Source organism: Aphidius gifuensis, linkage group LG4 (assembly GCF_014905175.1).
Source record: "Aphidius gifuensis isolate YNYX2018 linkage group LG4, ASM1490517v1, whole genome shotgun sequence".
In the NCBI taxonomy this organism is placed as follows: domain Eukaryota; kingdom Metazoa; phylum Arthropoda; class Insecta; order Hymenoptera; family Braconidae; genus Aphidius; species Aphidius gifuensis.
This window is the reverse complement of record NC_057791.1, coordinates 24,334,941-24,350,085: the sequence shown is the minus strand read 5'-3', so window position 1 is coordinate 24,350,085 and position 15,145 is coordinate 24,334,941. Positions and strand designations below refer to the sequence as shown.

At 25.2% G+C, this 15,145-nt stretch overlaps 1 protein-coding gene across 3 annotated transcripts in view; it reads left to right on the top strand.

Moving 5' to 3' along the window:
- LOC122855882 (nephrin-like) overlaps nt 1-15,145 on the top strand; it is a 133,381-nt gene that overhangs the window by 100,585 nt on the left and 17,651 nt on the right. For all 3 annotated transcript variants that reach the window (XM_044157554.1, XM_044157552.1, XM_044157553.1), the window contains 2 exons: nt 550-660; nt 1,821-2,027. In XM_044157554.1, the coding sequence (XP_044013489.1) occupies nt 550-660; nt 1,821-2,027 (318 nt within the window). The remainder of the gene's footprint in view (nt 1-549; nt 661-1,820; nt 2,028-15,145) is intronic.

Here is a 15,145-nt window from a genome sequence, read left to right as displayed (position 1 = left end):
CTATGTATATATTCACTTGCAAGTGTGTTAAATTTTTTCTCTCTCGTGTTTGACTTTACAGTGTGGTTTTGTGTACAGGTGTTCGTGGTTGGTTAACTCGCACTCCTTGTACTACCACCGTTTGGCGTTTTTTTGTCAGACACGTGATATCTAACGTCAAATTTTGAGACGTTTTGCGTCGGTATTTGTTAAATTGACATGACAATATAACCTTCGTGATCTTAATTTTGATATTTTGACTTTTTTTTTTTAATGTTGTAAACATGCACGAATGAAATAATGTAAAATATTGGTTTTATAATTGCTTATTATATAATTGATCTAATGATAGTTGTAATTATTTTTAATGAAAATAGATAATAAAAAAAAAATATAATCAAGCAAATGACACATGATAAACATCAGGCATTTTATCAAACAATCACAATGAATATTGTTTTTTTTTTATTTCTCTATTTTATAAAATGGTTTATGGAGCATTAATCAAGTTAATGGTTCTTCAATATTTTATTATGTTATTTTAATTTTTATTTTTATTGTGTTTTTCAGTTCCACCACATAAACCAAATATAATTGATGAACATGGAAAAACTGTGACAAAAATTGCTGGTGTTTATCAAGAGGGTGGAAGCATGCGATTGACATGTCTCGTATCTGGTGGTAATAAAATTATTTTTCATATTTACGATAATTAATATTTATTAATTTTTAAATTTTAAAATTAATTTTATTTTAATTATATCAATCAAAAACTTTTTGATATTAAAATTATGATTTTTTTTAATTTTTATGTATTTTTTTAATATTTCAATAAAGTCAATTATTAATTAAAATATCAAGAGCAAAATATCTGATGCAATGTAAAAAGTATTTTTTTTTTTTTAATTATAATTGTTCTAATTTAAAAAAAAAAAAAATTTATTTATAAAAATTGTTTAATATATTTGTTTTGTTTGTTAATAAATATATAATTTAAAAAAAAATAATTAAATTATATTATCAAATTATTAATTAAAAGATTAAAATAAATTTAATAAAATTTTTCATTCACCAATTTTCATCACTAATTATTAATTGATATAGATAAAAGCAAAAAAAAAAAAAATTTACTAATCAAAAATTGTCTGACATAATTATACTCCCATTAAAAAACCATTTTATTTATTTATAAATAAAAAAAAAAAACAACTTAATTATTACTCCAGTTATTAATTAAGAGATAAAAATAAATTAAAAAATTTTTTCATTTTAATAACATGAAAAAAAAAAATTGCCTGATAAAATATAATAATTTTTTAAATTTCTTCATAAACATTATGTATATGTTAAAAAAAAAAAAAAATGAATGAATTATTATACTAGTTATTAATTAAGAGCTGAAAATGAATTTAAAAAAAAAAAAAAATGAGAAAAAAAATTAAACCGCAATTTATAGGATGGTTGAAATGTATTTAAAATGTATATTTGCAATATCCAGTGTTGGCATCGTTGGGGGAATAATTTTAACGTGACTTTCATTATAAAAGATCTAAATGTTTCATGCCAAGAGTTAAATATTTAAGCTCACTATATACATTTTAAAATATACATACAAATATATATATTCTCAGGTGAAAATTAAGAGGGTTTCACTGTCCTCACCCTGAGATGTCGTCGTTTACGACTTTATCCCAAACTATTCTACACATTTATATACATAAATACAAATACAAATGTTGATGTATTTTTTTGTTTGTTTGTATATGTTGCTTGTATAATTATATAAATTAAAAGGATAAAGTTTATTGATGCTTGTTGTTTTAAAACTTTTGTTTCAACAGGTCGACCATCACCAACAGTAAGATGGTGGCGTGGTGAAACACTACTTGAATCAAAAGATGAACACGGTGAATTTCCAGCCCTACGAAGAAATACTCTTATTGTAATGGATCTGACAAGGGCTGATTTGGATGCCGTATTCACTTGTCAGGCTTCCAACAATAACATCAGTCTGCCTGTCTCGGCCTCCGTTAGCATTGATATGCACTGTAAGTGATACTAAGTATACAATTTTTTTTTTTTTTTCTCTTATTATCATTATTCATCATTCCCCTGTTTTTAAAAAACTAATTCAATTATTATTTATTATTTTATTATTATTTTACAATCAAATTAAAATATGAAAAATTATTCAATTTTTTTTTTTTTTATTTTTTTAATAATTCAAATAATTGTTGAAAAAAAAAAACATATTACACAGTAATATTATGGAATTGTTATGAAAGCAAAAACCAATTACTGTTAAATTGCAAAATGTTTAAAGTTTATTTTAAAAAGTAATATATATATAAACTGTTGAAAAACCATCAGTGACGACGAATAAAAATGCTGGAAAATAATGCGACATAGAAAAAGACAAAAAAAAATATAATAGTGAAATGAAAAAAAGAAAATGTGAAGAATAACAAGTAAAATTGGATGAAAATGAATGCAGCCAAGGGTAAAATGGATAAAGATCGAAAATATAGTTTAAAAATAAAAATTTGTTGAAGATAAAAAAAATAATATTTTTTATTAAGCAATAAGCAGGTAAATGTATATGAAGTTGATAAAAAAAAATATTTGAATGGTTGTGTATATGGAATTGTACGTAATCGAGGTTGACTAATTACAGACCAGTCAGTGTATAATAGAGTCAGACGAGTTAAAATTGGCTAACGTTGGGCCTGATTTACAGAGGTAAATTGTAATGCCGAGTTACTCTTGGTACCTTATTTCTCTTTTACTTTAAACCACCCCCAACCCACTAAAACTTATCGTGCACAACTTGGTTTCGCGGTAAAGCACATTAGTTTCTCTCTCTTAGTCAATTTAGTCGTCTCTTGGCTGTTGGTTTGTTCCGCCCAGTTATACTCTCATCCAGCAAATACGATTTCTCTCTTTCCCATGAAATTCACAAAATCACGTACACAAATGAAGAATGAAATTTGCAATTAAGTAAACTTTGAATATTCCATATTTCAATGTTAAATTATCTGCAAAACAATTTCTTGATTAGCAATGTATATATGTACTTAATAAATTAAATTATAATAATAATTAAAAAATAATTAAATTAAAATTATATAAGCTGTTTGTAAATTACAAAAATATAATTTAAAATTTTACTTCATTATTATTATTAATTTCAAATGAAATAAATAAATTTCGTGTAAATATATTTTGTACAGTTAAAAGCTCAAACATTAAAAGAAAAAAAAATAATGAGAGCTTTTTTTTTTTCACTATTTATGGTGAGGTAAAAAAATCATAGACAGTTGTGAGGATAGTAAAAGGTAAAATAGGTGATGTATAAGTTGAATTGACATTTAGCATTGCCCAAGATAAAAAAAAAAAAATAAAAAAAATAAGAGAGATGTGTATTTTATGTACAGTATTATATACACACTGTGTTTGTGTATGCTTGGACAAAGTTTGATTGCACAGTAGAGTCAGAGCTTTTGATGATACAATGACAACCAAAACAGACTGAGAAATTTTACTTACACATGCATCATCATAAATTCTCTGGCTGTGTATGTGTATATGTACATTTTCTTTTTGAATAAGTGTATTCCAGGTGACCTCTGTGATATGCTTCAACGTCATTCTGCTGCACGAACCGTTGTATTTCTCTTTCAACTGTCCTTTTTCGCCTTTGATCCTCCACCTTGTTTTTCTCTCCATTCTTTTTTGTTTTTTTTTTTTTTATATATATTTTATTTTTCTTTTAATATTTTTTATCCTCTCATTTTCTTTCTTTTTTTATCTTCTTTTTATGCCCGATGAAACCCTAGTTGAGTCTCATGTGTCGTGGGCTCTCTCAACCACCCGGGAAAAAAGAAAAAAATATGAACCCATCTTTGTACGATGGCCTCTTTTGTTCTACATTTTTCGTTCGCTTTGTTTTTATTTATTTTTTTATATTACACACCTATATCAGCCCTTTTTTTTCTCTTTTTCAATCTTTTGTCTTATTATTATTTATATTTTTTATTTTCTTTTATAACTGTGAGCTTTTTTTTTTTTCTTTATTTTTTTTACAGCCATACGAATCACTATGCTTCGAGGTTATTTTTATTTTTTTGTATTTTAACGGGGCTTTATCCGGGGTGGATAATGCAAAACGACCGTTGGCTACGACAAAAACCAGCAACGATCTGCTGCCATTGATTGCTCATGAAACATGGCGGGGCTAGAAAAAAAAGAAAAAAAAAAAATATACAGCTTCGAGTTTAACACACAACATGCTCGCAGAGGCTATTAAGAAACTTTAAAAAAATTTAAAATAGTAAAATATCTAAAATAATTGGTGATAAAAATTGATAATAGCCAAAAAAAAAGCTCACAGAAAAAGAGGGATAGAAAAAGCTTCCGCAAATTAAACCCCACAGTATTTTCAATTCACAATTGCAATAAGTTCCCCCACGAAAAAAATATATATAAAATATATATATTAAAATATATATAAAATATATATATTTAAATATATATATTTTATATATGAAATTGGGCAAATTTGAGTATATATTTATATATATTTAAAAATATATATAATTATATATATTCAAAATATATATAATTATATATATTCAAAATATATATATAAAATATATATATATATATATATATATATATACATAAAATATATATATATAATATATATATATATATATATATATATATATATATATATATATATTTCATAATAACAAGCATAAAATATTAGTACAATTATTCATTTATAATTTTTTTTTATTGAAAGTATTTTATGACTGTGTTATATTAATAAGACATATTTATTTGTTCATAAAGTTACGAAGAAAAAAGTTAAGAAAAAAAATAATAAATAATGTTAAGCAATATAAAAAAAGAAAATGGAAAATATAGTTATTAACAACTATTAAGTATTTTTTTCAATCATTTTTTGAAAAAGTAATGTCTGAAAGTCACGATTTTTTGATGCCAGTAAATTACATTTTACATTTACTGCACTGCTAAATGTTGATTTACTTGGAGGTGAACCATGATATTTTTTAACAGCATCTAGAAAAAAAGTAAGTGGTTATTTATTTAAAAAAAAATTAATATTAATTAATTATTTATACTGAGTTAAGAAAAAAAACTAACTAAAAATTGCATCAAGTTTTTTCCTGTCTAAGGGTTTTTTTTTCAAACCTGTGGAATTTTTGGATTTTCCTCCACCATAATTACTAACAAGCAAAATTTCAAGTGGAAATATTGCTTCTATTAATGCTGATGTCATAGTTGCAAAGTTTTTTTTCCTTTTTGCATTTTCCCACTGCTCTTTTGATATGAAAACACCACTGTTTTTATATACTTCTTTCTGAAGAAAAATAAATATGAAAATTTCAATATTATTAATCAACAAAAATTATGCTTTTATTAATATATTTATTTACCTTTAATAATTGAGAAGCTGAAGTACTTTTTTCACCTTTACTGTCTTTTTCATTTTCAAAAGCTTCTAATTTATTCTCAATTTTATCTTCCATTGATATTTTCTTGTTTTTTTTCTAAAAAAAAGTTTAGAGTAGCTTTAATATTCAATATTTTAGTTTGAAAATTTAAATAAATCAATCAATAAAAAATACGTAACTTTATTGTTAAAATTATTTTTTAATATGAGTAAAAATATATATTTACCAAGGTGTCAACCGTTTCTAATGATGCTATTTTCCTTTTTTTGGGTTCATTATCAACTGTCAATTTATCATTAATATCAGCTTCATCCAAGTTTTCATGGTCTTTTTTATTTTCAGTAAAGACTTTTATTGATTCATCTTGATTTTTAATAGCTGATATTTTAGAGATATTTATCTAAATAAAAACAGAAATTATGATAAATTAGTATAATATACAAACATTTTATAAGTACTATATTTTTATGTTCGTGAAAAAACTAAAAAAGCTATTTTTGTTTTTAAATAATAATATCTATTGTATTACTCAATAAATAAATATTTACCATGTAATCTGATGATTCTGGATTTGTAGATTTAGCTGAAATAAAATACAATTGATGATTAAATTTTTTTTATCAAGAATAATATTTAAAATCATCAAATAAAATTTAAAAAGAATAAAAAAGCTTTTCACATACTTATTCCAAGATCGTTTTGTTGGTCAGCATCAGCATCACTGCAGCTACAATCATCATCAAAATTTAACGTTTTCACTATACTTTTCTCATTTTTTACTTGTTCATCAATAAGTTTTTCTTTTTTTGACATATCCAATTGTGTTGCCTATTAAAAAAAAAAAAATAAAAACATTTGCAAAAAACAAAATTTTTCAAGACAATGGATCAAGTTATGAATTTAAAAATTACATACATTTGGTGATGAATTTTCAATCATATCATACGAATCCACGTCATGTATCTGAAATTAAAATATAAATTTATTACATTTGATAACAAATTAAATTAAATAAAAAATATTATCCTATAAAATAATTGATAATTGAAATTTGAAAATAATATTTCTTACTTTTGGAATTGAACGAGGAGACTTTACACCAGCAATAATTTCTAATTTTTTTTCCAATGTTTTCTCTGAATCTAAAATTTATGTTAGAATTATCAATTAGAATTTGTATTTGTGACGTTTATTGTAAATTGAAAAAAAAAAAAATTTTACTTACTGGATACATGAATCACTTGGGCCATGTAACAAGTCCAACCACCAAGTGGTTTTTTTCTCGTATCACGCCACTCAACTGCAAATTCTTTATTTGGATCATATTTATCGTCTTTAAAATCATCAATATTAAAACGTTTTATCCAACTTGTGTCTATACCACTAGTATAACAACCTTTGTCTTTTCCTTGTGTCCATTTTAGAAGAGATAACATTTTTTTTTTTCCATTCATTGCTTGTACTATAAAAAAAATTAATCAATATAAAAATCAATTGTCGTGGATATTTTTTTTATAAAAACACTATTTAGGTTATAATTAATAAATTCTAAGGTATGTATCATAAATTCTTTAATTTTTTTGTTAATTAATTATATTGTGTTTTAATCACGCGGTCGATAAAAAACAAAAATTAATAATTTTCTCTTTTTCCTTTGTCATTTAGACAATAAAAAAGGAATATACAGCACGGGCTTACGAAATTTTAACGTCAACAAAGAAAAGATGATGATTAAATACAAAAATAACTTGCCTTTTTTATTATCACACTCGTAAATTTAATTTTTGTCTATGAAATATTGCTAATTAATAATTTTATAGACACAAATATTTCAGTTAGACAAACTAGTCTGTGCACGTTTAAAACACACTGATCTATAACTATAACAACAACGTCACAGCTACCACCACAATGATGTTATTGGCGGGTAAAAATACAATGCATGATCGCATTGTTTGTAATATATAAAAAGTTATTTAAATTGTTAATAAATATATATACATAAATATACAGTATTAATTATTTATTTATTATTTTTTTTTTTAATATTTTTAATATTTTAATTTTTATTATAATTTTATATTATTGTGAAATGTTTCATTGGCAGCACTGTGAGCCTTTAAGTTATTTTGTCGTTCACATGGAAATGTAAAATATAATTTTATGCAAAGGTTGGTATTCATGATGCAAGTTTTTCTCTCTTGAACAACAATTATATTTTTATAATAAATTTTTCTGTTTATTGTTATTTTTTAATCTAGTGGTAATAACAATGAAATCTACCAGAAAACGAGGTTGGCTATTTTATTCATTTTACAAGTTGTTTCATTCTAATATACACAGTTTTAATTATTTAATTGTCATGATATTTAGGTCCGTATAAAAAATATTTAGAATCAGAATCTAACGTAAAAGTCCCAAGGAGGACAAAATATTATTGGGAACGCAAGTTACTAGATAAATATCCTTCTTCAAGGTGAGCCAAATTTTATCATTTTTTGTCAAACGTCAAACTGATACGACAACCTTTTTTCATTTCAGTTCTTCAGACAACGATACAGATACAAGTGATGATGATATCATTCAGAGTCAACAAATGACTATGGTGAGTTTTTATTTAAATCATTGTTCTTATTCATTCGCAATTTTCAAAATAGAGTAGTCAAAAAAAATAAAATTTTTATAGGAAAATCACCTGTATTCTGCAAATAGTCAAGGACCGAGCAATGAAAGATTAATCTGTATGAAGCATTTCGATGGTTGTGGGAATTCTGATATCGATCATGGTTCTGGTGATAGCTCTGATATAGACCAGGACAATCCAGGCCACCAAGATAATACCTCTTCACAATCAGCTTGTGTAAGTGAAGTAATTGAAAATTACATACGATAAGTTAAAAATTATATCTGTATCTTTTCAATTTTCTAACAAAAAATTTTGTCGTACAATTAAAAATATAATAAACTAATATTTTCAGGATTATTCTACTGATGAAATTAACAATGGTTATGAGTCAAGTGCAAGTAGTTCTGATCAGCTCAGTGAATTCAACAATTCTGATACTGACTCAGATGAAGACAATGTACAAGAAAACGTGGATGATCACTTGAATACATTTGACAAACTAAAGAAGTATCCAGTTGCAGTAATGATTCGTACCCTCATGTTACTTGCATTAAAAATTGTTAATTTTTTGACTGATACAGCTCTTGAACATTTTAACGCTACTATTGACATATTATTTGACCGATGTCTTGGATACACATCAAAGTATCACATACAGAAAATCATTGACGCGCTTGCTATTCCAATAGAGTTGCATCATTTTTGTCCAAACTGCTATGTTTACCTAGGAAAAGATCCAGCTCCATTAGATACTAATACGAAAGAAACATTAACATGTTCAGCTTGTAGAAATAACATCAATCTTAAAGAAAATCGACTGGTTGGACAAACTTTCATGTACCTTTCACTAGCCAAACAATTACAGGAATTTTTTGAGCAATACCACACTGATGTATTATACTCTAATTCCAGACAAAAACAAAGTTCATGTAACATAGAAGATATATTTGATGGTGATCGTTATAATAAAATCAATCCAGATGGAGTTGACAATAATACTATCACTATAAATTTTAGTGTCGACGGAACTCCTCTCTTCAAAAGTTCTCAAACTTCTGTTACACCTATTCTATGCACAATTAACGAAATTCATCCAAAACTTCGAAAGCAAAATGTCATGCTAGTATGTATTTTTCTAGGGTCTTCAAAACCCAACATGAACGAGTATCTCAAACCATTCGTCGCTGAAGCTACTCAATTACATACAACAGGTTTTGTTTACACGTTTAATGGTAGAGAACACCGAAAAAAATGTAAAATATTTACTGGTGTTGCTGATTCAGTAGAACGACCTGAGCTTAGAGGCACAACTACCTTTCGGGGTGAATTTGGCTGTGGGCTATGCAAAAATCCTGGTGCTGAAAAACCTAAAGGCTTTGGACACGTTCGTGTATATCCAATCGATGATGAAGGTAATGCGTTTGGTGAAGGAATCCGAACACACAATGAAACATTTCAACATGCACGTACAAAGCAAAAAGGAGTCAAACATTGTTCGTCACTTTTCGAGATCCCTGAGTTTGATATTATCAATTCTTTGCCTCCAGATTGGATGCATTGTGTGGCTCTTGGCGTTGCTAGACAATTTGCCAAACTGTGGTTTGATAGCCAATACCATGAAAAAGAGTTTTATTTTTCGAGATTTATAAAAGATATTGATACCTACTTGTTATCATTAAAGCCATCAGTTGATATTTCAAGGACACCAAGAAAAATATCAGACCGAAAACACTGGAAGGCTCACGAATGGGTAATATGGATATTGTTTTATAGTTTGCCTATTATGAAGCAATTATTTCCAACCAAATATTTTAAACATTGGAGCTTGCTAGTTGAAGCTATTTCAATATTGACAAAAAACTCAATAATTATATCTGAAGTATATTATGCTCAACAATGCCTTTTTCAATTTGTAAAAGATGTCGAAATGCTTTATGGCGTGGAACACGTTTCTTTCAATGTTCACCTACTTACGCATTTAGCAGAAAGTGTACTCAATCATGGACCCCTTTGGACTCACAGCGCGTTTGTTTACGAAAATTTTCATCAGCAGTTAAAAAAATTTGTTAAAAGTTCGAACGCCGCTAACCTTCAAATTATGAAATCGTTTCGAGCAAAACTAGCGTTCACTAAATTGCATAAATTATATTATAATAATCTAACCAACGCTCAAAGTAAATGGTTAGACGAACTCTTGAATAAAAAAAATCGAGCAAAGGCATCATTAATTATCGGCGACGTTAAACTAATTGGTAAAGCAGAAGAAAAAAGTTTGCCCGACGAATTTTATCTAGCATTTGAACAGATCAATATTCCTGTAGAACGAAATTGTAATTTGAAATTTTACAAACGTATTATTGTCAATGACGAGTTAATAGTGAGTCAAGATTATACGAAAGTCAAAAAACGGAATAGTTACACAGTGGTTTCGACGAGCAATGAAATATTTGAGATAAAAATTTTTGTCGTAGTTGCTATAAATAACGAAAAAATGTGTTATGCTCTTGGAAATTTTTTTCGCCGAATTAATACTCCACTTATTCCTGGACGAATGTTACAACATATGACGCTTGGTAAAAATCCAATGCTTGACTCATATGCAGCAATAAATGTAAATTTAATAAGGCAAAAAGTTAACGTAATTCAAGTCCAAAATGATGAATTCATATATTTTTGCACACATCCTAATCGGTTCGAATTATTAACCTAGGTACGAAGAATTAATTAGGCCAAAGGAATTAACACGTAGACAACATCCTTTCCTTAGCTAATATGCTTCCCATAGCTTTTCATTTATTTGAATAGAAAAATTTAAATAAACAAAAAGCTATGGGAAAAATGTTTAAGGGAAGGATGTGGCCACATGTTAATTAATAAAGAATTAATTTAGCCAAAGAAATTAACAGGTAAACAACTTTTTTCCCTTAGCCTTTTTTCCCATAGCTTTTTGTGTATTTAAATAAATCAAAAGCAATGGAAAAAATAGCTAGGGGAAGGATGTTGCCTACCTGTTAATTCCTCTGGCTAAATTGATTCTTCATAAATTAAAAGGTAAACAACTTTCTTTCTTCAGACATTTTTCCTATAGCTTTTTATTTATTTAAATTAATAAAAAGCTATATGGAAAAAATAGCTAAGGAAAGGATGCTGATTACTTTGGCTGAATTAATTCGTTAAAAATTAACAGGGAAGCTACATCCATTCCTTAGCCATTTGTCAATAGCTTATTATCTGTTCAAATAAATTAAAATACATTACTGTTGTTTTTTAATTAAATATTGTTCATATTACTCGTTCATTCTGTAATATATCTATCAATATATCGATCCCATCTAATTGGCCTGAATTATAATATGCGACCAATAGATCAACAAAAAATTTGACAATCGAGAGTTTTATGCTGGTATGGTAGACAGTTTTAGTGCCATAGGAGGCGTTCCTGAGTTTTATACTTTCATACCGGTATGAAAGTATTAAACCCAAAAATCGACCATTTACCCAACACTGATCATGAATACCAACCTTTGCATAAAATTATATTTTACATTTCCATGTGAACGACAAAATAACTTAAAGGCTCACAGTGCTGCCAATGAAACATTTCACAATAATATAAAATTATAATAAAAATTAAAATATTAAAAATATTAAAAAAAAAAATAATAAATAAATAATTAATACTGTATATTTATGTATATATATTTATTAACAATTTAAATAACTTTTTATATATTACAAACAATGCGATCATGCATTGTATTTTTACCCGCCAATAACATCATTGTGGTGGTAGCTGTGACGTTGTTGTTATAGTTATAGATCAGTGTGTTTTAAACGTGCACAGACTAGTTTGTCTAACTGAAATATTTGTGTCTATAAAATTATTAATTAGCAATATTTCATAGACAAAATTAAATTACAGAGTGTGATAATAAAAAGGCAAGTTATTTTTGTATTTAATCATCATCTTTTCTTTGTTGACGTTAAAATTTCGTAAGCCCGTGCTGTATATTCCTTTTTATTGTCTAAATGACAAAGGAAAAGAGAAAATTATTAATTTTGTTTTTATCGACCGCGTGATTAAAACACAATATAATTAATTAACAAAAAATTAAAAGAATTTATGATACATACCTTAGAATTTATTAATTATAACCTAAATAGTGTTTTTATAAAAAAATATCGACAATTGATTTTTATATTGATTAATTTTTATATAGTAAAGCAATGAATGGAAAAAAAAAAATGTTATCTCTTCTAAAATGGACACAAGGAAAAGACAAAGGTTGTTATACTAGTGGTATAGACACAAGTTGGATAAAACGTTTTAATATTGATGATTTTAAAGACGATAAATATGATCCAAATAAAGAATTTGCAGTTGAGTGGCGTGATACGAGAAAAAAACCACTTGGTGGTTGGACTTGTTACATGGCCCAAGTGATTCATGTATCCAGTAAGTAAAATTTTTTCAATTTACAATAAACGTCACAAATACAAATTCTAATTGATAATTCTAACATAAATTTTAGATTCAGAAAACATTGGAAAAAAAATTAGAAATTATTGCTGGTGTAAAGTCTCCTCGTTCAATTCCAAAAGTAAGAAATATTATTTTCAAATTTCAATTATCAATTATTTTATAGGATAATATTTTTTATTTAATTTAATTTGTTATCAAATGTAATAAATTTATATTTTAATTTCAGATACATGACGTGGATTCGTATGATATGATTGAAAATTCATCACCAAATGTATGTAATTTTTAAATTCATAACTTGATCCATTGTCTTGAAAAATTTTGTTTTTTGCAAATGTTTTTATTTTTTTTTTTTTAATAGGCAACACAATTGGATATGTCAAAAAAAGAAAAACTTATTGATGAACAAGTAAAAAATGAGAAAAGTATAGTGAAAACGTTAAATTTTGATGATGATTGTAGCTGCAGTGATGCTGATGCTGACCAACAAAACGATCTTGGAATAAGTATGTGAAAAAGCTTTTTTTTATTCTTTTTAAATTTTATTTGATGATTTTAAATATTATTCTTGATAAAAAAAATTTAATCATCAATTGTATTTTATTTCAGCTAAATCTACAAATCCAGAATCATCAGATTACATGGTAAATATTTATTTATTGAGTAATACAATAGATATTATTATTTAAAAAGAAAAATAGCTTTTTTAGTTTTTTCACAAACATAAAAATATAGTACTTATAAAATGTTTGTATATTATACTAATATATCATAATTTCTTTTTTTATTTAGATAAATAATTCTAAAATATCAGCTATTAAAAATCAAGATGAATCAATAAAAGTCTTTACTGAAAATAAAAAAGACCATGAAAACTTGGATGAAGCTGATATTAATGATAAATTGACAGTTGATAATGAACCCAAAAAAAGGAAAATAGCATCATTAGAAACGGTTGACACCTTGGTAAATATATATTTTTACTCATATTAAAAAATAATTTTAACAATAAAGTTACGTATTTTTTATTGATTGATTTATTTAAATTTTCAAACTAAAATATTGAATATTAAAGCTACTCTAAACTTTTTTTTAGAAAAAAAACAAGAAAATATCAATGGAAGATAAAATTGAGAATAAATTAGAAGCTTTTGAAAATGAAAAAGACAGTAAAGGTGAAAAAAGTACTTCAGCTTCTCAATTATTAAAGGTAAATAAATATATTAATAAAAGCATAATTTTTGTTGATTAATAATATTGAAATTTTCATATTTATTTTTCTTCAGAAAGAAGTATATAAAAACAGTGGTGTTTTCATATCAATAGAGCAGTGGGAAAATGCAAAAAGGAAAAAAAACTTTGCAACTATGACATCAGCATTAATAGAAGCAATATTTCCACTTGAAATTTTGCTTGTTAGTAATTATGGTGGAGGAAAATCCAAAAATTCCACAGGTTTGAAAAAAAAACCCTTAGACAGGAAAAAACTTGATGCAATTTTTAGTTAGTTTTTTTTCTTAACTCAGTATAAATAATTAATTAATATTAATTTTTTTTTAAATAAATAACCACTTACTTTTTTTCTAGATGCTGTTAAAAAATATCATGGTTCACCTCCAAGTAAATCAACATTTAGCAGTGCAGTAAATGTAAAATGTAATTTACTGGCATCAAAAAATCGTGACTTTCAGACATTACTTTTTCAAAAAATGATTGAAAAAAATACTTAATAGTTGTTAATAACTATATTTTCCATTTTCTTTTTTTATATTGCTTAACATTATTTATTATTTTTTTTCTTAACTTTTTTCTTCGTAACTTTATGAACAAATAAATATGTCTTATTAATATAACACAGTCATAAAATACTTTCAATAAAAAAAAATTATAAATGAATAATTGTACTAATATTTTATGCTTGTTATTATGAAAATATATATATTTATATATATATATATATATATATATATATATATATATATATATATATATATATTATATATATATATTATATATATATATTTTAAATATATATATATATATATATATATATATTTTATATATATATATTTTGAATATATATAATTATATATATTTTGAATATATAATTATATATATTTTTAAATATATATAAATATATACTCAAATTTGCCCAATTTCATATATAAAATATATATATTTAAATATATATATTTTATATATATTTTAATATATATATTTTATATATATTTTTTTCTTTGGGGTTTAACCCAGTCTCTTCATTCATTACTTAACTCGATACTATTTTTTTTTTTTTTTTTTTATATCTTAGTACACTCTCGTTTTACCTGAGTGCTGCGATATTTTTATAAACCCTTCTCTTGAATTTTTATAAACCCTCTGGGAATATTTATTTTTTTTTTCTAATTTTTTTTCTTCTACATTTTTTATTCACTCACTTCGATTAGAAAACATTTCTGTTTTTTTTCAACTCATTTAAAATATGGTAAATTTACAAATTGACAATGAAAATTATTTAAAATTCGATGGAATTTTTTTAGTATGATTTTTTTTGTTTGTTTTTTTTTTTATTATTTT